General features: G+C 45.4%; 1 protein-coding gene across 1 annotated transcript in view; it reads left to right on the forward strand.

The window, feature by feature from the left end:
- Positions 1 to 25,709, forward strand: part of LOC147031445 (serine/threonine-protein kinase PAK 4-like) — an 80,626-nt gene extending 54,917 nt beyond the window's left edge. Inside the window, 3 exon segments of the mRNA XM_085863261.1 lie at positions 23,080 to 23,191; positions 23,194 to 23,213; positions 23,431 to 25,709. Of these exon segments, the coding sequence (XP_085719387.1) occupies positions 23,080 to 23,191; positions 23,194 to 23,213; positions 23,431 to 23,586 (288 nt within the window). The 3' untranslated portion in view covers positions 23,587 to 25,709.
- Positions 25,710 to 26,245: the final 536 nt, after the last annotated feature.

Genomic DNA, 26,245 nt, shown 5'->3' on the forward strand with positions numbered 1-26,245 from the left:
GAGTCACGCTCAATCCAAACAAAGCCAATGGAAATCTGTCGTAACAAGCCCGGGCAGTGTATAATCAGCAGAAGCCTTCAGGCCTGATCTGTTCAGCCCAACAGAAAATCAAGACGGTGGCCATATTCTTTTTGTCTGAGTGCCATGGTGGGTGGAATCAAGCGACAAATGTGGGTGGGGTCAGGCAGGTTCTGACCAATGGGTGCACATTTCAAAAATCAATCTTCAACAAGAACCCCAATAACAGCAACAACAACAATGCGGAGCTCTTGTAGACCGGTGACATGTCGCAGGTAAAACTAGAAAGGCACTCGGTAGAGCGCATACCTCCACCACGTAACACCTGATCCATGAGAACATATCAGGCCCAATCCATTTTTGAAATATTATGCTATATATCGTTTTTGGCCCTATCCCTCAATGGTGAAGAATCATTAAAAAAAAAAATTATCTGATCCGGATTCGGATCTTCACCAAAATTGAATCAATTCTTCCTTGTCACACTTGTCCACCAAGTTTTGTCCAAATCCGTCCACAACTTTTTGAGATATCATGCTATATATCATTTTTGGCCCCATCTCTCAATGGTGAACAATCACTTGAAAAATTCTCGTAGTCTGATCCGTATCCAGATCTTCACTAAAATCTAATCAGTTTGTCCTTGTCACACACCCAACCTCCTCACCAAATTTCATCCGGATCCATCCACAACTTTTTGAGATATGCTACAGACAAACAGACAGATGTGAAAATATAACCTCCTCCACTTTCGGTGACGGAGGTAAATATGCTGGCAGTTACACAAATAGCGATGAATATGAGAGAGGTCTATCATCACAACATGACATATCCAAGTGTTGTACTTTTTCATGCAGCTCTGATCTGTTCAGCGATCTTGTCAACCTGGAGTTCATTCCCAGCCATGAAATCCAGCAGGCATCTCAGAATAAAATGCAGAAAGAGTAGACTCGAACATGATAATCATGTCATGGTAACTCTGCTCTCAAAACATGATCAATAGGACCTGTTGGTAATTTTTGTTCATACCATTTAGTGAAAATTAAGCCTGAAATAGATGCAACTTTACTCGAGGTCAGGACCTCGTTAACCTGTCCTCAAAAGATCATTGCATAATACCATTAAAGCATTTTGGATTTGGTCTAATTCTATATCAGATAAAACAGTCACAATGTTTGAGCTTGATAATAATTATGATGATAATGATTGTGAGATTTCCACATGATGGGTCAAAAATGACTTTGCACTGATTTGCATTTTTTATTTTTAATATTTTGCAAGAACTAGCATTAGCTCACCTACCATGGGCAATTTGAAGTGTTGATATTTCCACGGTGATGCTTTCTTCTGGAACACACTGTACACTTGAAAAAAATTGGGATATACTGTCTCAACCATATTTGGCATTGCTATACCATACTGTAATGCTTTGTTCTATTAAGTGCAACAAAAATATAATTTTCTGCAAAGCCATTGTTTTGTGGGACACCTGTACATCTGAAAAAAAAAAAAACTTTTTTTTTGATGTAAAACGGTAAGTGATCAATTTTGAAATTTTCATCAAATATACAGGTAATAGACAAAAAAAAAAGAAACACCTGGCTAAATGAGGGACACCAAGTATATTGAAAGCAACGGCTTCCAGACAGGTGTGTTCCATGTGTTGGTGAAGCAAATAACATCCCAGCATGCTTAGGATCATGTATAAAAATGCTGCACAGGCCTGGTTGCCTATAATTATGACTGCAAGAGGAGACCTCAGTGACTTTGAAAGAGGGGTGATTGTTGGGGTGTGTTTGGCAGGAGCTTCATTTACAAAGACAGCTCAACTTACTGATGTTTCATGAGCAATGATGTCTGAGGTTATCTCGGCATGGAACTTCGAGGGAAAGGCATCATCAGCAAAGGGCAACAGTGGGTGGAAGCACATACTCCATGATCGGGATATCCGTGCATTAGTTTGAAGTGCAAGGCATATCGGGCAGATAACTGCAGTTCAATTGATTGTAAATTTCAACATAGGGCACGAGCAGCCAGTTTCATCAAAAACGGTCCGCCGAAAACTCCACAGAGCGGGATACCATAGAAAGTGCACAAACCGCTCATCACACCTGGCAATGCACGTTTGCGAGTCCAATGGTGCAAAGAGCACAAACAATGGATTGCCGAACATTTGAGAAATGTGATATGGTCAGATGAATCGTCCTTCACAATGTTCTCAATAAATGGACGAGTGCATGTGTGGCACCAACCTGAATAACTCCACAACCCCGAGTGCTTGGTCCCAGCAGTGAAGGGTTCTGGTGTTTCTGCCATGTTGTGGGGTGCATTTTCCTGGCATGGTTTGTGTGCAGTCATTCCCTCAGAAGGCAACGTCAATGCCAATGACGACTTGATGGTACTGAGTGATAATTTTCACCCCATGTTGCAACATTTCTTTCTTGCCAGGAGGGGTGTCTTCCAGGATGGCAATGCCCCCATCCACAGAGCACGTGTGATTTTGTGATGGTTTGATAAGCATGACACTGATATCCATATGCCATGGCCTTTTCAGTCACCAGATCTGAACCCAATCAAGCATTTATGGGATATTTTGAAATGATGCCTGAGATGGAATTTTCCACCTCAATCAAATTGGTGTGAGTTGATTGACTTTTTCATGGAAGAATGGTGCCCCTCCTGCAGAATTCCAGACGCTGATGGACTATATGCTATGGTGCATACAGGCTGTACTGGCCACATGTGGTGGTCCAATGTCCTATTAAGTGACTTCATATTGGTGTTTCAATTTTTTTTGTCCACTGCCTGTATATATCCTTTTATAAAAGCCTGTCAAAAACGATGGGTTGGAATCGGGGCCGGATTTATGTGTTGCAGGGCCCTGGGCCCTAGAAGTACGCGGGGCCCTCTCAGGGCCGCAGCCATTTTTACTTCATATATGCTTATAAAAGTATTCATATATAAATGCACCAACCTAGGCTTGGCTAAAGAAAAAAACAACGGTTTATGTGTAAAAACATGTATTTCAGAAACTACTAGTAACAAAAGTTTATATACAAGAAACACCACTATGGATGAAAACAACGGAACAGAGAAAATAATCGCAAAACCAAAACGTGATGGTATCATATCTCAATTTAGAAAGTTTTTTTTTTTTTGTCGTTTTTGCAGATATGATTGCATTATTGCACACTTTGGGGTAATTGCTACAATATATTTGCGAGATGTTAAAAACCTACAGAATCTTTTAGATTCTTCCTGGCTTTGATTCGCGCAAAGTCCTCAATTGTTTCATGTGTGCTTACTCTCCTGAATAGTTCGTGTTCAGCACTCAGTATGGCCAGCGATGCCAAACGATCTTGGCCGATCGCACTATGCAGATAGTTATTGATCCTTTTCAATTTTGAGAATGATCGTTCTCCCATACAGTTTGTGACAAACATTGACAGGTATACCCGCAAAGCTATCTCCACGTTGGCGAACGCTGCCACCATATCGTAGTTGTGGATTGTGGAAAACATAGTTTCAGACAATTTTTCCGAGTCTTCTGTCTGCATCGTCTTGAGAAATGCCTGGAAATGTACAATTTCCGAAACCAGAGAAGGTTCCAGGTCGTTCGGGTAACTCTTGACCAGGTCTGCAGCGGAGTCGTGGAGCTTATCCGTCTGCATGGTCGTTATTTCTGAAAAGAATGAGAACCGTTGACGGAGTGTGTCCATAGGCCTTGAGGAGATCTCCTAGTGACGACGTTAGCTGATCAATGATGGGTATGTAGGATGTGGTCCTGAATCTCTCTCTGGGCGGTAACTGGGTGTCATCGGCGCTGTCTACTTCATCATGATGTCGCTTCCTCCTTCGAACACGTCACCGATCGTCTTTGTACTCGCTGTGACCACATTATCAATTGCAATATGTTCAAAGTCATCGAACCGTTCCCGTAGGTCCTGTACGAACTCTGTCAGTGATTCGAGTAGTTTCACTGCCGTGTTCAAATCGAGCCCCGGCTTCTGTAACTGCTGACTTGTCACGTTTAACCTCTTTAGAATTTCCTGCCATGTTACTAGCAGAATCACCGTCTAAAGTTTTTCCAATTCCTTCAGAATAGCAGATGCCTCATTTTTGGCCTCTGCGTTTAGATGTTCATCCATTGCAAGATCGTCAAGTACCGTGATATTTTGCTGGAATCCATTGGCCAGTACTTCTACAGCATCTGCACGGGCCAACCACTGTGAATCTGACAAGAAAATGACGACTGGCATGTGTTTCAGTGCATCGCGATGTTTGCGCCAATGATAGGTTGACTTCACGAGATAAACATACAGCTGTTGAACGATACCAAACAGAGTCACAGCAGCCGTGCAGCACTCAGCAGCACACATCCTGATGAGGTTGAGAGAATGAGCCATGCAATGAAACAAACTCGGCGAATTCGCAAGGACTTTTTTGGTGAGCCTGGATGCCGCGGTATTTTTCAGACATGTTGCTGGCATTGTATGATTTACCGCGACAGTCAGAGATCGGAATTTTGTTCGTTTGGAGAAAACCAAGAACTACGTCTGCGATCTCCTTTCCGGTATGATTCAGTAAGGGCACGAATGTCAATAAATGCTCTACTGGCAACACGTAGCAGATGGTTAGACATAGCTGGTCAGTGTGCGACACGTCCGGAGTGGAGTCCACCGATATGGAGTAATATTTGGCCCTCCGAACTTCCGCTACAATGGCACTCAACTTTTCTACCCAACACATTGATTAGTTCGTTACATAGTCGATGAGAGGTAGTTTACGTTACCGCTCCCTTTGTTGGCATGTTTATGGAGATGTGCCCCAAGGAAAGTGTCGTACTTGCTCAGAAGCTCCATCACTCCCAGGTAATTTCCGTTATGTACCGAACCGATCACCTCATCGTCACCTCGGATGGGCAGACCACGTTCACATAGAAACATGAGGACATCCACGCACCGTCGTAGCACTTCGTGCCACTAGTGCCGTTCTGACTCGTACTGACGAACTAGTCCAGCGTTAACGCGGCCTTGCAATGATTTTCTGCTGGCCAGGCTCGACATTGCCTGTTTATGCTGATCTGAATTACTGTGTCCTTCTGTCGACTCCCTAGCGTGTTTCCAATCTTGGAACCCGGATGTAAACCGACTTTTAGTGTCTGACATGGGTGACATCAGACTGCAAATAAAACAGAACAGATGGCCAGTCTCTTCGGAATAGCACAGCCAACTGAGATCGATTTCTTCTCCAGATAACGTGTGTTTTCTACTGAACAAATTTTTTTGTACAATGACTACTTTTATTTCCATCACGGACAGCGGAGTTCTTGTAGTCACTGTCTACATTACGACATCGTGCACTACCCTTCTCGATCCAGTCGTTTTGGAACTTCTCTGGTAGCTGGTCTGGCCAAAGGCCAATGTCTTTTTCATAATCTTCAGCCGTTTCGCTGTCTACTTCTGAACCACATTCTGAAGCAGAATCGTTTGAGTTTTTATCACCGCGAGCATCAGCAACACTGAAACAAGGTGCAGGGCCAACAGCAGATAATGCTGACGTAGTCGTAGCTATGTTTCCCTTCGCGTTGTTATCCTGTTCATTGTATAACCCGACTGTGGCTGTTGTACTCTTAAGCCAACTTGTAATTTTGGGTAGCTTGTTCCGTTCGCTTTCGGCTGCTCTGCTTTCCTTCCGCTTGGCTGCACCAGACTGGTATTTTCTTCCTCGATCACGTTCACGTTCCGCCATGGCTCAACCAGGTCCACACAAAGGCAGTTCCTACAATATAAAGCAATATTTCAGCAGTTGACACCGAACACACCTTAATAATAATAGAGATATATTAACGTGGATTGATAAGAAGCCTAGGGCTTGTCGAGTATCTCTCCACTGCTCAGATTATTATTGTGAATAGTGTCTCTCTGGTGGAGGAAACCGGAGAACCTGGAGGAAACCACCATGTCTCAGCCATGACACATGATTTACATATGCCACCGGTAGGATTCGAACCCACTCCGCCGAATCCACATAGAGGTGACCAACCAGCAACCTTACCACTCTGCCACCGAGACACACCTTTATAAATATAATAAAATATTATCCGGTGTGTAAACTTGAATTACACAATTATAGTATAACCACCCCAGCAGTACGCCTGCACAGTACATAGCAAACATCGATTCAGGGCGGGCGTGTAATTTTGCAAAAATGAAATCGAGACGGCCATAGCTTGCTGGGATTGGGAAAACCCTCACTTTTTTCGTGTGACCTATTTCTGTGGTAGACCTTAAGATTGCGCTCTTATGATCAGTGGAAAGGAAAAAAAGTAAGTTCAAAGATGTAAAATAAATGATAAACATAACCAAACAGATGTCAAATTAACAGGGATATTGAGTATTTGTTTCGTGATTCACTGACCATTTACACAAACGAACTAGATTTTTTTTCACAAACAAACAAAAGGGAAAATAGCAGAATTTCTTGTAATCTTTGCGTTTGCGCGGAGCCCCTGGGAGGTGCGGGGCCCTGGGCCGTGGCCCTATGGGCCCTGCCCTAAATCCGACCCTGGTTGGAATTATTTTATTCAAAATATTGTTACGAGTTCGCGCCCGCCGGCGTGCGATCGGCCGCGTAACTCCAATCGCAACCGCGTCGCCCACCGGACGGACAATTCAGTCGTGACGCTCCTGGAACTACCGCCAGGAACCAGTCATGGGTGGGGTTTAACCTCACAACAGCCCAGTTCGCATTCTACCCGCGCAAAATAGGGTGAATCACCGAATGTCGATATACCTAAGTACCCGCACGGGTAACCTAGCAAGGGGCTGCGCCGCAGGTCGGCCTGGGACACGAACCGCTAAAGCGGTCCGTTCCGTACTACAGTGATAACCGAGCGGTGTTATCGCCGACCTCGACGGATCCGATTCTCTTTACCGGGCGTTCAAAACCCACGACTCATTCCACGATGCAAGATCGCTTTTCAAAAGGGAAATAGGACACGACGAACGGGGTACATTGCACACACGGACATTTATTCACTATATAGCACAACACAAGCAAGGGCAGTCATGCAATATACAAGTAATAAATAGAATGCAAAAGCAATACGACCGACTATAATTATTATTTACAAGCACAGTCACTTGTACAGTCGTTACTTAACAGGACACGGCGCCACAGCATGCATACAAAAACAAAAGGAAAGACCTCCCCATAGGCAGGGAGGTAGACAGGGTCCGGGGACCTTTATAACGTAGGCCTTGGCTGACCGAATGGGCCCATGAGACCGTGCAGGTTACCTGCCCTCCCTTAGTGGTCGTCGAATCGTGACGTCCCGCTCCCCCGACAGCTAGCGTGGACGCGCCTGGTTTCCGGGCCTCCCGCGTGGCCAGCGAACTCTCTCCGGCACTCCTCGTCTGGACGCGCAGGTCCACACCACACAGCCGGCAGAGCTGCGCCTTCCGTCCGTGTCCCCGATGCACGGGCCCTCCACCGGACCCCGACCACAGGAACAGCTGAACCACCCTAGGAGCGCTGAACCACAGGAAGCACGAGCACCAGACCACCAAAGGCAGGTGAGTGTACCTCGAGCCGGAAGAAGCAGCAGGGCATGGACCACCGGGAGACGGGAAGAGAGTCATGAACCACAGGGAGATCTCTCAGAGAGAGACCCGAGCCTCGCGTACGGTCCGCCCTTTATAGCCCGGGGCTCCGCCCTTTATAGCACGGGGCTCCGCCCTTCATAGCGCGGGGCTCCGCCCTTCGCCCCCCCCCCCCCATTTTCAGCTCCACCTCCCTTCGAGGCGTTTCGAGAAGCCTCCCGAAAAGGGGCGTGCCGTCTCTCCCCCTCCCCGCGCGCCGTGCAGGGGATGGGGGAAGTCGGTTTTGGCTCAGGTCCAAGGAATTATTCCCCCAAAAAGAGCCCTCCACCTTTTCTCACCTTTGACCCCCGGCTCGGATCGCACTTCCCCCACACCAAGCACGGGGAAAATAGGCGGGAAAATCAGGCGGGAGAAGCCGTGCGCCATCGGAGATCCTTCTTGCTTCCCTCCTCGCGTTCTCGGACGGTTTCCGACGCGGAAAGGGGGTTGTAGCATGGTCCGTGGAGGATGGCGTTTGCAAGCGGGCGTAGTGGCGAAGATGGTGGTGGTTGTTGTAATGGTGATTGTAGCGTGGGTTGGCGTTGTGGCGTAGTTGGTGGTGGCGGTTGTTGGCGTGGAGGTTTGTTGCAATGGTGGTTCAAAATAATGACAGATAAAGAAAAACACTATCTCAAAGGGTCACAGCCGGGCGAACACAAATATATCCAATTAAACAATGGTGGGGAAATCCAACTGAACACAGACTTTACCGGGATAACTGATCTAAGGAACCTATATGGTGTTCTGCGAATTTCCACAGCCGTAACAATATTCAAGGAGACTGGAAGATATGATGTTTCATAGCAAGAAGCGTTATTTTAAAACACTACTTGTACAAATGTGACACTATTTTCTTTATCTTCTGAGACGTTTTATTTTGACGGTACAGCCTTGTGAGCATGCCAAAGTGTGGAAGCCTCTGCCTCGAGTCGGGTGTGCTTATATCTATTTATTATACATCCAACAATCGTAAATGAGCACTTGTTTTACTCTGCACGCGTTGCACATCATGTTCAGCAAATTTCACCTCCCTGCGCCTTATATTTATTGTTGTTTTTTTTTTAAAACGCTTCTGTATACCACCCTTGAGGCCCAGTTGCAAATCACCATCTACATTTCCAATGGAAGAGATGTAATTACTCTTTTATGAAAAATATTTTTCAAGGTTTTTTTTACCCTAAAAAATATACCATCATGAACACACTGTCGTGTTCAAAGATTGCCCTTTGAAACTCCACCCAAATCGTCCTCTTGAAGGGGGATAGACAAATACACATTGTTCCAGTGTATAAACCGCACTTTTTTATCGGCAAAAAATGGTAAAAGTTGGGGGTGTGGTTAATACACGGGTATAGAACAAAAATCTGTCTTAAAAACGATCAATGCTGAATTTCAATTATATTCCAAATTAACAATTCTTTTTTAGCTGTCAGAACTGCTGTTAATCTCAATTCTGCCGTTTAAACTTAGAAAACCCTTTCAGGTTGAGAGTTTGTACAGAGTTTTATAAACCATGTGGAATTTAAATGAAAACACAAAAAAAAATTAAACACAAAAGAAGAACACTTGGTCTCACATCAAAAGAATAATTATTCGCAATAGCTCGTCTTTGGCGAGGACACTTGCAGATCGAGTGTATAATAATAACTTTACTAACACTCCAAATATCGCAAAGAAAAACAACAGCAAGAGCATCCTTTGCGAACATCTCATAACTCACTCTCAGCTCCACTCCTTTTTGTCCCGCCTCCGTGAGAGGGAAAACGCACCAGGTTACGTTTGACAAGCGAACAGATGCTATCTGGTCTCTGGAGGGAAAGGACCTCTAAAAGTCTAAAAATGGAGCACCCACCTAAAATAAGTTTGCGCGCAATGTGATTATCAACACTACTAGTCACGCGAAGGACCGATTCACCATCATGCTCGCCTGCACTGCAGATGGTGGTAAGCTTCCCATGTATGTTGTGTTGAAGAGGAAGACAATGCCCAAGGACGAGTTTCCAGCCGGCGTCATTGTTCGTGCGCAGCAGAAGGGGTGGCTAGATGAGGGACTGGTCCAGGACTGGGTGCGCACGGTTTAGAGTAGTCGACCGGATGGCGGTCTCTCCCGACGACAGAGTATGCTCGTCTTGGATCTGTGATTGTCACAAGATGGACAACAAAAAAGCGTTGCTCTGTCGGACCAACACCGATCTTGTCATCATCCCAGGCAGGAATTGCATTGCTCCTGCAGCCCCTCGATGTGTCCATCATCAAGCCGTTGAAGGACGGGCTTCGTCGTTGCTGGTCCGACTGGATAATGAGTAGTGAGAAGACCTACACCAAGAGCAGGAGAATGAGAAAGGTCGACCTTCAGATGATCTGTGACTGGATCGTCAAAGTGTGGGAGGAGATGCCGTCGCACATCATCAAGAGAACATTTCTGAAATACTGCATCTCCAACAACATGGACGGCACAGAGGATGGGAGGAGGAGGCTTCAAATGATGGTGACAGTGACGGGGACTTGCTCTACCCTGATTCGGACAAGAAGTTACGTGTCGTCTTCGACAAGGAGAGCATTGACGTGGATTTCCTCAGGTTTAGCTGAAAAGCTTCATCAAATCAAAACAGCCCTTTTCAGGGCGACAAATTCACAAGAAATATGTCTGATACCAGTATGAATCCCTTTTCTTCCTTTTTCTTGAAACAAAAAAATCCTCTTTGTAATGTTAAAAAATAAGAAAGAAAATAAAAACTTCTTGGTATCCTCTCCTCTCTCTCTTCAACTTATTGAAAATGAGAATAAGACTGTTAGACGAAATTAAGCGGACATGGGAGGAAGCACGTTGATACCTCCGTTACTTTGTTCCATACAAAGTTGATGTACAAATGTATTTAGATCGAGATCAGAAAATGAAATGATGAATATATTCATTTATTTTGAGGGTGAAAAACATGGGTGAGTTGAATACACCGGAAAAGTTTATTATTATTATTTTTGTTTGTTTGAGGGTGAAAAACGGGTGCAGTTAATGCATAGCCGTGGTTTATCCATGGGGAAATACAGTGTTTGTGTGATATATATGCATATACAGTGGGGAGAATAAGTATTTGATACACTGCCGATTTTGCAGGTTTTCCCACTTACAAAGCATGTAGAGGTCTGTAATTTTTATCATCGGTACAGTTCAACTGTGAAAGACAGAATCTAAAACAAAAATCCTGAAAATCACATTGTATGTTCTTTAAATAATTAATTTGCATTTTATTGCATGAAATAAGTATTTGATCACCTCCCAACCAGTAAGAATTCTGGCTCTCACAGACCTGTTAGTTTTGACTTCAAGAAGCCCTCCTATCCCATTCTCCACTCATTACCTGTATTAACTGTTTGAACTCGTTATCTGCATAAAAGACAGCTGTCCACACTCAATCAATCAGACTCCAACCTCTCCACAATGGACAAGACCAGAGAGCTGTCTCAGGACATCAGGGACAAAATTGTAGACTTGCACAAGGCTGGGATGGGCTACAGGACAATAGGCAAGCAGCTTGGTGAGAAGGCAACAACTGTTAGCGCAGTTATTAGAAAATGGAAGAAGTTCAAGATAACAGTCAATCTCCCTCGGTCTGGGGCTCCATGCAAGATCTCACCTCGTGGAGCCTCAATGATCATGAGAAAGGTGAGGGATCAGCCCAGAACTACACGGCAGGACCTGGTCAATGACCTGAAGAGAGCTGGTACCACAGTATCAAAGAAAACCATAAGTAACACACTACGCCGTCATGGATTAAAATCCTGCAGCGCACGCAAGGTCCTTCTGCTCAAGCCAGCGCATGTCCAGGCCCGTCTGAAGTTTGCCAATGACCATCTGGATGATCCAGAGGAGGAATGGGAGAAGGTCATGTGGTCTGATGAGACCAAAATAGAGCTTTTGGTTTGAACTCCACTCGCCGTGTTTGGAGGAAGAAGAAGGATGAGTACAACCCCAAGAACACCATCCCAACCGTGAAGCATGGAGGTGGAAACATCATTCTTTGGGGATAGTTTTCTGCAAAGGGGACAGGACGACTGCACCATATTGAGGGGAGGATGGATGGGGCCATGTATCGCGAGATCTTGGCCAACAACCTCCTTCCTTCCCTCAACAAGAGCATTGAAGATGTTACGTGGCTGCGTCTTCCAGCATGACAACGACCCGAAACACACAGCCAGGGCAACTAAGGAGTGGCTCCGTAAGAAGCATCTCAAGGTCCTGGAGTGGCCTTGTCAGTCTCCAGACCTGAACCCAAGAGAAAAATCTTTGGAGGGAGCTGAAAGTCTGTGTTGCCCAGCAACAGTACCCGAAACCTGAAGGATCTGGAAAATATCTGTATGGAGGAGTGGGCCAAAATCCCTGCTGCAGTCTGTGCAAACCTGGTTAAGAACTGCAGGAAACATCTGATCTCTGTAATTGTAAACAAAGGTTTCTGTACCAAATATTAAGTTCTGTTTTTCTGATGTATCAAATACTTATTTCATGCAATAAAATGCAAATTCATTATTTAAAAATCATACAATGTGATTTTCAGGATTTTTGTTTTAGATTCCGTCTTTCACAGTTGAAGTGTACCTATGATAAAAATTACAGACCTCTACGTGCTTTGTAAGTGGGAAAACCTGCAAAATCGGCAGTGTATCAAATACTTGTTCTCCCCACTGTATATACAGTCATGTGCCACTTAACGACGGGGTTACGTTCTGAGAAATGCGTCATTAAGCGACGACGTCGTTGTGCGAACATAATTTTTTTTTTTTTCATTTTCGTTTTCGAACATCGAACTTACACAAACCTTGACACCTAGGCTATATGATATAGCCTATTGCTCCTCGGATACAAACCTGTACAGCATGTTACTGTACTGAATACTGTCGGCAATTGTAACATATCCAAGAGAGATGGAAGACACGTTAGATTTACCTTTGTGCTGTTCATGACGGCCATTGGTGTTGTTAGCAGCAGCTTACAATCTCCTCTCGCATCGATTATAGAAAGATGAATAAATAGCGTTCGGATTTTATAAATACGTAATCATTGCATCGATGTTATAATTTATAAATGAAGAAACGAGCACCTGTCAATTGTGATATATATATATATATATATATATATATATATATATATATATATATATATATATATATATATATATATATATATATATATATATAAATATATATATATATATATATATATATTTTTTTTTTTCGGAACAGTAGGATTGTTTTAACAACATAAAAATCTTCACTAAAAACAAATCTGTGTTTTAATGTCGACTAAGAACAACGATTTATTCGCGGAATTCTTCAATTCAAAGGCAATTTACTTGCGAGAAGGTAAACGTGGAAACATTGGTTCAGCTTGAAAGTCGATTTCCTTGAATCCCGATTTAGCACGATCCTGTTTTTTTCGCGATGACATTTTATGGACCTCAACGATCGCATTATAACAGGGCCACACTGTCGTTTATTATCATTATGAGGTATTATGTACTGTACAGTGTACATAATTGTATGTGCTATTTTTATACAAGGCGACATCACTCGGCGATTGGAATTTTTCAGTTACATTTTTATTTTTTTATTATTTTATTTTTTTAGAGCTGGCAGATCCCCGTCGTATGTGCTATCCGTCGTTTCCCAGAACTTCGTGAAGCGGCGCATGACTGTATATGTATGTATATATGTATTTATGTGTATATATGTGTATATATATATATATATGTGTATATATATATATATATATATGTGTATATATATATATATATATGTATATATGTATATGTATATATATATATGTATTGTTGCGGGCCAGGGGTCGGTGGCGAGAATGACCGCTAGGTGGGGGAAACTACGTTGTCTCCACCGGACTCCCCGGAATTGTAGGCCGTCGCTCGGATAACTCCGCAAGCTGGCGGGTCGCTGAACCGACTGTGGATGCCAATATCTCAACCTTGAAGCATAGGGTCTGTATGCCCCAGTTAGAATAGGTGTACCATATCCCTGTGTGTCGTAAGAGGCGACCAGGGTTGCGTCAGGAAGGGCATCCGGCGTAAAAACCTATGCCAAATCATTATGCGGACAACAAAATGAATTTCCATACCGGATCGGTCGAGGCCCGGGTTACCAACGACCGCCACCGGTACCGGTGGTCAGCAGGGTACCAGTGGAAATTGTGCTACTGCTGGGCGAAGGAGGAGAAGGAGACGGGGAAGGCGAGTCTGGAGGCAGTGGGAGAGGGGGAAGGGTAGAAGTGTGGAGGTGAGAGTTGGAACTCTGAATGTTGGGACAATGACTGGCAAAGGGCGAGAGTTGGCTGATATGATGGAGAGAAGAAAGGTAGACATACTGTGTGTACAAGAGACCAAGTGGATGGGGAGTAAGGCTAGGAGCATTGGAGGTGGTTTCAAACTGTTCTACCATGGTGTGGATGGGAGGAGAAATGGTGTCGGGTAATCCTGAAGGAAGATTATGTCAAGAGGGTATTGGAGGTGAGGAGAGTGTCTGACCGAGTGATGAGTGTGAAGTTGGAAATTGAAGGGGTGATGATGAATGTCATCAGTGCATATGCCCCACATATGGGGTGTGAGATGGAGTATAAAGAAGATTCCTGGAGTGAGTTAGATGAAGTGGTGGAGAGTGTATCCAAGGATGAAAGAGTGGTGATTGGAGCAGATTTCAATGGACATGTTGGGGAAGGGAATAAAGAGGATGAGGAGGTGATGGGGAGGTACGGTCTCAACAAGAGAAATGTGGAAGGGCAAATGGTGGTAGAGTTTGCAAAAAGAATGGAAATTGCAGTGGTAAACACGTATTTCAAGAAGAAGGAGGAACACAGGGTGACATACAAGAGTGGAGGAAAGTGCACACAGGTGGATTACATCTTAAGTAGGAGATGCAACCTGAAAGAGATTAGTGGCTGTAAGGTTGTGGCAGCGGAGAGTGTAGCTCGACAGCATCGATTGGTGGTCTGTAGGATGACTTAAGAGGTGAGGTTGAGGAAGAGAGTGAGGGCTGAACCAAGGACCAGATGGTGGATGCTGAAGGAGGAAGACTGTTGCGTGAAATTTAGGGAGGAGGTGAGACAGGCGTTGGATGGTGGTAAAGATGGGTGGGATGATTATGCAACGACAGCAGAAGTTGTGAGGGAGATAGCTGGGAAGGTACTTGGTGTGACATCTGGACAGAGGAAGGAAGATAAGGAGACTTGGTGGTGGAATGAGGAAGTACAGGAAAGTAAAAGGAAGAAGGGGTTGGCGAAAAAGAAGTGGGATAGTCAGAGAGATCAAGAAAGTAGGCAGGAGTACAAGGAGTGGTGTCGAAAGGCAAAAAGAGAGGTGGCAAAGGCCAAGGAAAAGGCATATGACGAGCTGTATGAGAAGTTGGATACAACAGAAGGGGAAAAGGATTTATACCGATTGGCAAGACAGAGGGACCGAGCTGGGAAGGATGTGCTGCAGGTTAGGGTGATAAAGGACGCAAATGGGAATGTGCTGACGAGCGAGGAGAGTGTGTTGAGAAGGTGGATGGAGTACTTTGAGGAGCTGATGAATGAAGAAAATGAGAGAGAATTTTGGAAGAGGTGGAGATAGTGAATCTGGAAGTGGGGTGGATCGGTAAGGATGAAGTGAGGACTGCTATGAAGAAGATGAAAAGTGGAAAGGCAGTTGGCCCAGATGGTATTTCAGTGGAGGCATGGAAGTGCTGAGGAGAGATGGCAGTGGGGTTGTTAACCAGATTGTTTAATAAAGTCTTGGAAAGTGAGAGGATGCCGGAGGAGTGGAGATTAAGTGTACTGGTTCCGATTTTCAAGAATAAGGGTGATGTGCAGAGCTGTGGAAATTACAGAGGAATAAAGTTGTTAAGCCACACCATGAAGTTGTGGGAAAGAGTAGTGGAAGCTCGGTTGAGAAGAGAGGTGATGATCTGTGAGCAGCAATATGGGTTTATGCCAGGAAAGAGCACCACTGATGCGATGTTTGCTTTGAGAATGTTGATGGAGAAGTATCGGGAAGGCCAGAAAGAGTTACATTGTGTGTTTGTGGATTTAGAGAAAGCTTATGATAGGGTGCCAAGAGAGGAGTTGTGGCATTGTATGAGGAAGTCAGGAGTGGTGGAGAAGTATTGAGGATCGTGCAGGATATGTATGAGGACAGTGTGACAGCGGTGAGGTGTGCGGTGGGAATGACGGACCGGTTTAAGGTTAAAGTGGGATTGTACCAAGGATCGACTCTGAGCCCTTTCCTGTTTGCAATGGTGATGGACAGGTTGACGGACGAGATCAGACTGGAGTCTCCATGGACAATGATGTTCGCGGATGACATCATGATCTGTAGGGAGAGTAGGGAGCAGGCTGAGGCGAGCCTCGAGAGGTGGAGGTACGCACTGGAGAGAAGGGGAATGATAGTCAGTAGGAGTAAGACGGAGTACATGTGCGTAAATGAGAGGGAGGGTGGTGGTATGGTGCGGTTGCAAGGAGTTGAGGTGGGAAAGGTGGATTGGTTTAAATACTTGGGATCAACTGTCCAAAGTAACGGAGAGTGTGGGAGAGAAGTGAAAAAGAGAGTGCAGGCAGGATGGAGTGGGTGGAGAAGAGTTGCAGGAGTGATTTGTGACAGGAGGGTAGCTGCAAGAGTGAAGGGGAAAGTATATAAGACGGTAGTGAGACCAGCTATGTTGTATGGTTTGGAGGCGGTGGCACTAACAATAAGACAGGAAGCGGAGTTGGAGGTGGCAGAGTTAAAGATGCTGCGATTCTCGTTGGGAGTGACGAGGATGGACAGGATAAGAAATGAGTATATTAGAGGGACAGCACAGGTAGGACGGTTTGGAGACAAAGTGAGAGAGGCGAGATTGAGATGGTTTGGACATGTGCACAGGAGGGAAACGGAGTATATCGGGAGAAGGATGTTGAAGATGGAGCCGCCAGGCAGGAGGAGAAGAGGAAGGCCAAAGAAGAGGTTCATGGATGCGGTGAGGGCGGACATGCGGGTGGTTGGAGTGTCAATGGAAGATGTGGAGGATAGAGCGAAATGGAGACGGTTGATCTGCTGTGGCGACCCCTAACGGGAGCAAGCCGAAAGAGGAAGAAGAAGAGTAGCATAGGGTCTGTTTGTCTAAAACCAATTTACCTAATTAACTACGCGATTTCGACTACCGGGGAAACCACGCCCTCGGCACGTCTTGCTCGAACCGGGTCACTCTACAGACTGCGGTAGAGTTCCAACTCCCGACTGCCAACTCCAGTTCGGGTGCAGCCGAGCGGAAACTGCCAAAGCTGTGCCGGCTATGATTAACCGATTACCGGGGATGAAACCCCACTTATACTCAGACCCGGACCATGCCTGACCAATGTAAGAAGGGACAGAAACGGACTGGGAACATTTCTAATAAATTTATTAACAGTAAAATAAGGACAAAGGCAAGACGACGCAAATATGCAAGCAGGGAAATATTTACAATAAGCAAAAACACTTAAACAATTCTACTTATCGACGGGCCCACACGCAGACACATACACAAAAAGAAAAGAAACCCCAGAGTCTTTATTTGACCCTCACAGCCGTGAAGAGAGACAAGCTGGGGGTCAGAGTTCGGTGGGTATCTGGTCGTCGGAGGGAAAGCGTGCTCTCTAGTGCGGCACCTGCCAAAGGTCGTCGGTTTGGTCCCAGTCGCACGTGTGGGACTCGTGGCTCACGGCAGAGCTTGCGTGGTGAATAGTCGGGGTCCACAGAACTCCTCTCCCCGTAACAGCCACCGTGAAGAACGAGCCAGACTGCTCACAGCCACCGCGAACACGAACCAGATTGCTCACAGCCACTGTGAAAACTCCTGACCCAGCCACCGTGAAAACTCCTCTCCACCGAACTCCCCGCTGAGGATCGCGTCGTAACTTTTATGGACCTTCCTCAGCGGGGAGGGCCTTAGTGAAACTGACGTTACTGTTCGCCCCGATTGGACGGGTCTTCCATGGGTCCGCCCTTTCTGGGCGGGTTTTCGGCCATACCGGGAAGCCCGCCCATTCCACACGTGCGGACTTGCCAAAAAAGGTACTTCACCAAGATTTTTGCCTCAAAACAGCGAGTCGCCGGTTGGGCGGGTGAAGCGCTTGTTCAGTGGTGTTGGCGGTTTGTTTGTTGGATGGTCTTAGATGGTAAAGATTTAATAACGTAACTAAAAGATGTCACAACGCACGTTTTTGATTCTGCCACTAGACAAAAGGAAAGGGATCTGACTACACATGTACTTGAAATGAGAGCGAGAGATGAACCTTCAGAGTTTAGGCTTTATTCCATTTGATTGGAGCCGCTTCTGTGGGCACACCGGGGAATACAGGTTCAGCTAGGAGTACATAAGCAGTAACGTATACATGTGCAGTTAATCATTGCAGACAATCCGCGTAAGCACGGAGTTCGATATAATCTCCATTCTCACCAGTCAATGAGCACCTTCAGTTAACGAGCATCAAGTGAACAGCCGATGTCAATAGCAATGCCCCGGGGACAATCACTCGTGCCGCAGAGACCTCCCCTTATACGCGAGACGCACAACATGTGATCCCGCGTCATGTCCCTCAATTCACGTTAATTCACCACATTCTCCCCACCTTTAAAATGTAACTAGGGGCCCATCTTACACACCATGATTGCTTTAGCACTATAGGAGTATACATTTCAAGCAACGCGGACTAATCGATCTACAGAAGCATACATGCCAAGCAGTGATTATTTTGAGTTGTAGGAGCATGGAAATGAGCATCGATATATGATATAATGGGCATATAGGAGCATGAGCAGCGAGAATGCCGATAATCCCCTTTACAGATTGAGTCGTCGAGGGGGCCTTATTCGTCGACCTCTCCGGGAGTAAACGGCAGTTTCACTTGAGGGAGACTCCCGATCCTCTTGGTGAGCCTCGACTTGTGCCGGGGATGACTCCTCGATCGCTCTCGGGTGGAACGCGGCAGCCCCGTCGCCTGGCGGAGTTCCTGGGGGAAATGTCAGAAGGAGGAGTGCCAGAAGGTGGTGTACCGGCGGGAGGAGTACCTGAGGGAGCCAGATGGCGAACCGACACAGTGGTCTCCGTGCCACCGGGGAGCCTGACATGAGCATACTCTGGATTAGTGTCAATGAGTTCGACCCCCTCCACCAGCGGTTCATACTTGCTTTGTCGTACCGGGCGTTTCATGAACACTGTACCGGGGTGGGTCAGCCAGTTGGGCACCGTTTGACCGTCAACATAACGTCGTTGGTGAGTAAACATACGTTCGTGAGGAGTGGCATTTGTGGACGTGCAGAGCAAAGAGCGTATGGAATTCAGAGTGTCGGGAAGAGTAACCTCCCATCGCTCGGGGCCCAGTCCTCTCGATTTCAGCGCCAGAGTTACGGCTTTCCAAATAACTCCATTATACCGTTCCACCTGCCCGTTTCCCTGTGGGTTGTAACCCGTCGTTCGACTAGTTGCTATGCCGTGCTCTAATAGGAATTGTTTTAGCCCGGCCGACATGAAACACGGCCCTCTGTCTGAATGTATGTACGAAGGTCTCCCAAACATAGCGAAGAGGTCAGAGAGACATTTTACGACAGTGCCCGAGGTCATATCCGAGCACGGAAACGCGAAAGGGAACCTTGAATATTCATCAACAACGGTGAATATGTATCTGTTGTCTGTTTCGGTCGGCAGGGTCCCTTTGAAGTCGATGTTTAGTCTCTCGAAGGGGGAAGTGGCCTTGATCAGTCTGCCAGATGCCGCGCCATAGAATCTGGGTTTTAGTTCAGCACAAACAGGGCATGAAGCATTCATTTGTTTAATATCTTCAACAGAATAGGGAAGATTTTGTCTGCGTACGAAATGTGCCATCCTGGTTACCCCTGGGTGGCACAGAGACACATGGAGGTCTTGCAAAGCCTGACTGATTGTTGCCGAACTGTAGACCCGGGAGAAGGTATCTGCAGCAGGGTTTTCTTTCCCGGGCCGGTAAACAATGTCGTATCTGTAGCAAGCTAGGTCTATCCGCCATCTCATAATTTTTTCATTCTTAATTTTCCCGTTATTTTTCCCATCAAACATGAATGCCACGGATCGTTGGTCCGTAACGAGCGTGAAGTGGTTTCCCAGTAAATAATGTCTCCATTTCCGCAGCGCTTCAACGATGGCGTACGCTTCCTTCTCTATCGCTGAGTGTCTCTGCTCGCTTCTAGAGAGAGTTCTCGAGAAGAACGCGACCGGCCGCCCAGACTGATTAAGTGTAGCAGCTATGGCGTGATTTGAAGCGTCGGTCTCCACCACGAAGGGCACCGAGCTGTCGATCGATAAAACCACGGACTTACTGATATCATCCTTGAGATTGTGGAAAGCTCTTACAACAGCGGCATCTGGTGGAAAGTTTTTGCAATGCACTAGGGGATGTATTTTCTCGGAGTATTGCGAAATTCATCTTGCATAGTAAGCGAACATCCCGATCACCCGGCGCATTGTTTGCAAGTCCTGAGGTGGTGGAAGCTCACGGAGCGGGCGCAATCGCTCAGGATCAGGCTTAATTGTGCCGTCGGCTATTGTGTAGCCGAGAAGGTCAATTGACCTTGCCGAGAATACGCATTTCTCGTAGTTGAGAGTCAGATTATATTTTCTAGCAATGCTCAAGAATCTGTCCAGATTCCTATCATGTTCCCTCTGATCCCTACCGCACACTGTGACATTATCCACGTAAACAAAAGTGTCTTTGAGGTTTTCATCTGAGATGATGTCGTCCATAACCCGTTGGAAGCAAGCTACACCATTCGTGACACCGAATGGTATCCTTCTGAACTGGTAGAGGCGCCGCCCTGCCTGGAATGCAGTGTAAGGTTTGTCTTCCTCTCGGATGGGAATTTGATGATAGGCGCTTCGCAAGTCGATGGTACTGAATACCTTATAATTGGCCACGCGTTCGACCATCTCATCTATGCGCGGCAGGGGGTAGGCGTCGAGTTGGGTGAAGCGATTGACCATTTGGGAATAATCGACAACCATTCGTTTCTTATGGTTCTGACTGCTGGTTACTAACACCTGTGCGCGCCATGGCAAATCGCTCGGTTCTATAATTCCCTCCTCCAGTAATCGCTTGGTTTCCGAAGTGATGAAATTCATGTCAGCAGTGGTATATCGCCGCGATTTGATCGCTATCGGTTTGCAGACCGGCGACAAGTTAGCGAACAGCTGGGGGGACGTCACCTCCGCGGTGGTCAACGCATTTAAAATTAGACGAGGCTTGCTTCCTCCAAAGGGTATTTCGACGCTCGTGTGCTGCTTGAGGACATTATGACCCAGGATTACGTCTGCGCACAAATCACGAAGCACCAGTACCTTTACATCCCGATGCGTGTACCCTTTTACGTCCAATTCAACATTGCAGTACCCTCGTACGCGGGATTGTAGTGAGGTGGCGGCCATGCATACCGTATTGTCAGTCGGGTGGATTACCCATTTCCTGCCCTTCACTAGCGAGCTGTTGACGAAACTTTCAGAGCTACCGGTATCAATCAGTGCCTCAGCCATATGCCCGTTAATTCGTACGTTGATGATAGCCTTGGATAGATTCCCCGGGGAGGCTGCAGTCAATTTATTTTGCGAGTAGAGAGCCGCAGAAGTGGGTTTATTTCTCCTTAGAATAGATTTACATACCCTAGCATAATGCCCTTTCTTGTCGCAATTCATGCATGTGGCATCTCTGGCGGGACATTTTTGACGAGGATGCCTTTTGTACCCACAAAAGAAGCATTTACCAACCGGAGCAGTTGCTGAGGAGTTTGACGAGGTCTGGGTATCCGGCTCCTCGGGTGTTTCTCCATCCCCTATGTCTGGCTGTGTCTGTGCCAGTGGGGTTCCTTGGGTTCCCATCGTAGCAGCGTTCATGAGCAGCATCGGTGTCCCAAATGACTCAGATTGCTGCTGAGCCATATCCATCGCTCGAGCCTGATCGACTACCTTGTCAAGAGTGGGTTGCGCTTTCTCTAGTAAGCGTTGCCGTATGTGGGCTGATCTGAGTCCTTGGATGAATGCCTCCCGTGTGGCTTCCTTTCGGTGTTCCTCGGCGCTTACCGCCCGGAAGCTGCCGTCTTTTCCCAGCTGATTCAGAGCTTGCAGGAACTGATCGATTGTCTCCCCGGCTGCTTGCTTGCGTGTGTTGAGAAGATGTCGTATGTATACCTCGTTCTTGGGCTTCACGTAGAGCGCTTGCAGCACCTCGATCGCTGCTTCGTAAGTGTCGCACCCCGAGAAGAGCCTGTACACGCTGGGCGAGACATGATTCACGAGAGCGGCAAATTTGTCAGCTCCCTCCGCGATGATGGTCAGATAGTGTGAGAAGGAACAGAACCAATGTGACCATTTCATTTCTGCGTCAGTCGCGTTCGGGTCTGCGTCGAACCTCTCTGGTTTGTAGATCTTGTCCATCTTTGGTTGAGAGAGCCGAGAAAATTAAATGGAATAAATTGAAATGAGAGCGAGAGATGAACCTTCAGAGTTTAGGCTTTATTCCATTTGATTGGAGCCGCTTCTGTGGGCACACCGGGGAATACAGGTTCAGCTAGGAGTACATAAGCAGTAACGTATACATGTGCAGTTAATCATTGCAGACAATCCGCGTAAGCACGGAGTTCGATATAATCTCCATTCTCACCAGTCAATGAGCACCTTCAGTTAACGAGCATCAAGTGAACAGCCGATGTCAATAGCAATGCCCCGGGGACAATCACTCGTGCCGCAGAGACCTCCCCTTATACGCGAGACGCACAACATGTGATCCCGCGTCATGTCCCTCAATTCACGTTAATTCACCACAGTACTTAACAGGATAACTGACTTTTGGGACCTGTATGTTGAATGCAAATGGTTTCCAGATCCGTAACACACACACACACACACACACACACACACACACACACACACACACACACACACACACACACACACACACACACACACACACACACACACACACACACACACACACACACACACACACACACACACACACACACACACACACACACACACACACACACACACACACACACACACACACACACAAGCTCCATTGTATTAAGATTGTCATTTTGGCATTAAAATAAAATTTAAGTGGCGTGTTATGCATTTTCTGATCAAAGCAGTTTGACATTATAGAAATTTGGAGTCTTCAGCCTGCAGCCTTTGCATGAGCTGGTGTGGAGATTTGCTTTTGGATTGATCATTTTGGTCTCACAAGCATCCCTTTACAGGCGGGTCTTTGTGCCATTGGACTGATTTGGCCTGTTTTGAAATATGGGGAACTCTTTGCTATGATTGTTGAACAAGCATGGTGCAGTGGAAACTGAAATGTTGAGCCATTATTGGATTGGTGTGTCTCACTTTTGCTTAGGTGGATATCTGGTCTCTCGGTATAATGGTGATTGAAATGGTGGATGGAGAGCCACCATATTTCAACGAACCGCCTCTGCAGGCAATGAGGCGCATTCGTGACAATGTGCCCCCACGATGAAACACACACAGCGGGTTTGTTAACATTTGATGATTGTGACGTTCTCTTCCTCTGGCTTCACAAAATAGCATAACCTCCGTCCCCCATCCCATTTAACAATTCTTATTGTAAAGGATAACACTCCTTGTGGAACAGAAATAATAGAGGTTTTGTTCCTCGGCCTTGTTTAAATGTCTTCTTTCTGATTTTCAACCCCTAAGCTGTTTTCAACTGTCACACAAACCCCAGCAGGTGTCTCCACTTCTGCGGGGCTTTTTGGAGCGAATGCTGGTAAGGGAGCCCAGGCAACGAGCCACAGCCTTGGAACTCCTCCAGCATCCATTCCTGCATGGTGCAGGGCCGCCAGCATGCATTGTACCCCTCATGAGGCACAATCGTGGTCGCTAATCCCCTCAAGCCACCTGAAAACGACTGTTGTCCATACTTGCTGTTTTTCATCATTTCTGTTTCCAGGCACTTAGAATGTCTTTATTCTGCCTTACCTTTTCTTTAAATGTCTGTCAAGGCTAATCCAAGTATTTTTTACTTACGACCTTTATTGTTACTGTGAGTTACACTGACACTTAAATCTTTATCCCCCCCACCCATTTAATCTCCACATGATATATGGAGGAGAAACTTCCATTGTATCGACAGAGAAGCATTACTTTTACTTCCATGGGGACTGTGCATCCATTTCGGCCTGTCTTTGTGGCCTGAAGCGTTGAGAAATTAGAATTTCAGCTGATATCTTAAAGAGGCTTTTTACAATGCAATGCACTAACGTTATTGGTCAGGTTCAACATTCTCTATTTATTAATTTTTTTCCCCCCTTTTTTATTTTTTGTTGGTTTGTTGTGAACAGGTTTTGCATAACCAGAATGTCATGTCTCCTTTCCAGGGAGCGATTAATTTGTTTCTGTTAAACATTACCAGTGCTGGGCCTAGCCAAAGCTAGAAGCATTTTTGTATGCTCCCTTGTGTGCCAAAATCACTCTTGAGATTTAATAATTGAGCAGTAAAAAATCTCGGTTTTGTTTTTTTTTTATCTTGCTTTCCGTAAACCAGACAATACCTTCTTTTCTCACGCCTCCCTTTTTATCTCTATTTTATTTTATTCCCCTCCCCTTTTTCATGAAACACTGCAAAGCTGAATACTACTGAATAACTGAAACAGACCGTATCGCCGTTGTTCGCACTTTGAGTGCACGATCGTCACAGACTTCCCGTGAAGCCCAATGTAGCACACACTATCCCTGTTCCTTTGCTTCCATTGGTGACTTTCTCACTGAATGTACTGTGCACAACTGTTTTGCTGTGATTGTCGAGGTTTAACAGATAAAAGTCTAAAAACTTTGACCTTTAGGTTTTGCCACTGCAATTAAGTACTCTACTGCTGTATAAAAATGCTTCCCTTTAAAGCTTTATTCTCAAAAAAATAAACTGTAGAAAGGCAGAATGATATATCGTTAAAAAAAATAGATTTTAAACACCTGTATTGAATGCAGGTGGGTTTGAGGGATTGTAATTTTCTACGCTTTGTTTGTTACCTCAAACCTTTGGCACAAAGGGCTAGATTGTGGTCCTTTGGCCAAAAGGGCATGGTGGCCATTGATTTGGGTTGTTACTTTGAGGGCTTTTTTCTTTTCTTTTAATGAGGTCTGTCATGCCCAGGGTACGTGGAAGTTCCTCTGCTTTCGAATTCAGATAGATTATACTGTACCAGACTGCGGCCAAATTCTTACACATTCCCAAATTTCGGATTTCCTCATTCCTACGTTATACTTTGATCATCACTGTTACTGTTTTATTTGTCAAGATGCAAAAGTTAAACTGAGTTGTGTTCAGTTTAACTTTGTATCTCCTATTTTATTTTTGTCCTCGTTTTAAAGAAAAGGAAGGGGTGATTCGTTTTGTCTGTGGACTTTTGAGGGTACATGGTGACTTCCAGCATGATCACTTTTGAGAGCATTCAGGTTCTCTTGCATCTTTTACTTCCTTTATTCTTTGAGATGCTTCAACAGGACCTTGCATCAATATGGCAGTGACTATTTCATTTTTTTTTTAAAGGCCGTGTCGTTTTCTGGATTTTCTTTATCTTATTATTTTTACATGTAGCCTTTACATGTAGGTTCAGTCCTTGTACGATTGGCTGGTAGCATTTGTAAATGTGTGTGTGTTGTTTTTATGATACCTTTGGACATTCTCACGATATTGATTGATTAGAGCTGCTGTTCCTCATACTTTCCACCGATGTCTCTGGGAGTTGTACAAAAGGACGAACTGTTTTTGTAATTCTTTTTTCATGTGAAATTAACATGGCAAACAATGAACTTTTTTTTTAAATTAAACAATTTCAAGAATTGTAACACTACTTTCACCAACTTTGCCAGTGGAACACAATTGCTATTCACATTGTTAACTGGTAATCGGTTTTGCTTCATTGAAAGAGTGTCTTAAGCAGTCACCCACCTTTTTGACTTTTTGTAAGTTTTGCATAAACAGGCACTGCAATACATGTGAAAAAGTTCTATTTTCCAGCAACCTTGAATTGATTAACACCGCAATACATTACAATAACGCCGTCTCGAAGTTGGTAGTTTACCACGTGCAGGGTAAATTTAACTATTATCAGTCTTGTGGTCCACGTACTTCATGTTGAGGCCTTCAATGAGCCTTGACCCGTGTGTGTGTGTGCGTGCATCTAAAATAGCCAATAAGCCACAAAAGGCAAAATGCTGAAAATAATGTGGTTTCCGTAACCTGAGTGACGCGAGACGAGTACGTGTTGCTGGTTTTTTTTCTTATTCTTTGTTTTTTAAAAATTCCTCCCAAAGCAGTTTTGTTCAATGGTGCTCATCATGAAAAACACACGGAGAAAAACTTGATGCTAAAATCCTGCTCAAGTTGTTTTGCAAAACCCCATATTTGTGTACTTGCGGCTACAAATCTTCGACATGAGAATGGGTGAAGGGCTTTGCTCAAAACGGCAGCGTGAAAGATAATCAACTGAAGGTCTTGGCTTTCCTTCAACCAATTGTATCAAGCAGACACTGATCAGCATTTT

This window comes from Eptatretus burgeri, chromosome 2, assembly GCF_056783735.1.
Source record: "Eptatretus burgeri isolate ZD-2024b chromosome 2, Ebu_testis_v1, whole genome shotgun sequence".
Taxonomy (NCBI): Eukaryota; Metazoa; Chordata; class Myxini; order Myxiniformes; family Myxinidae; genus Eptatretus; species Eptatretus burgeri.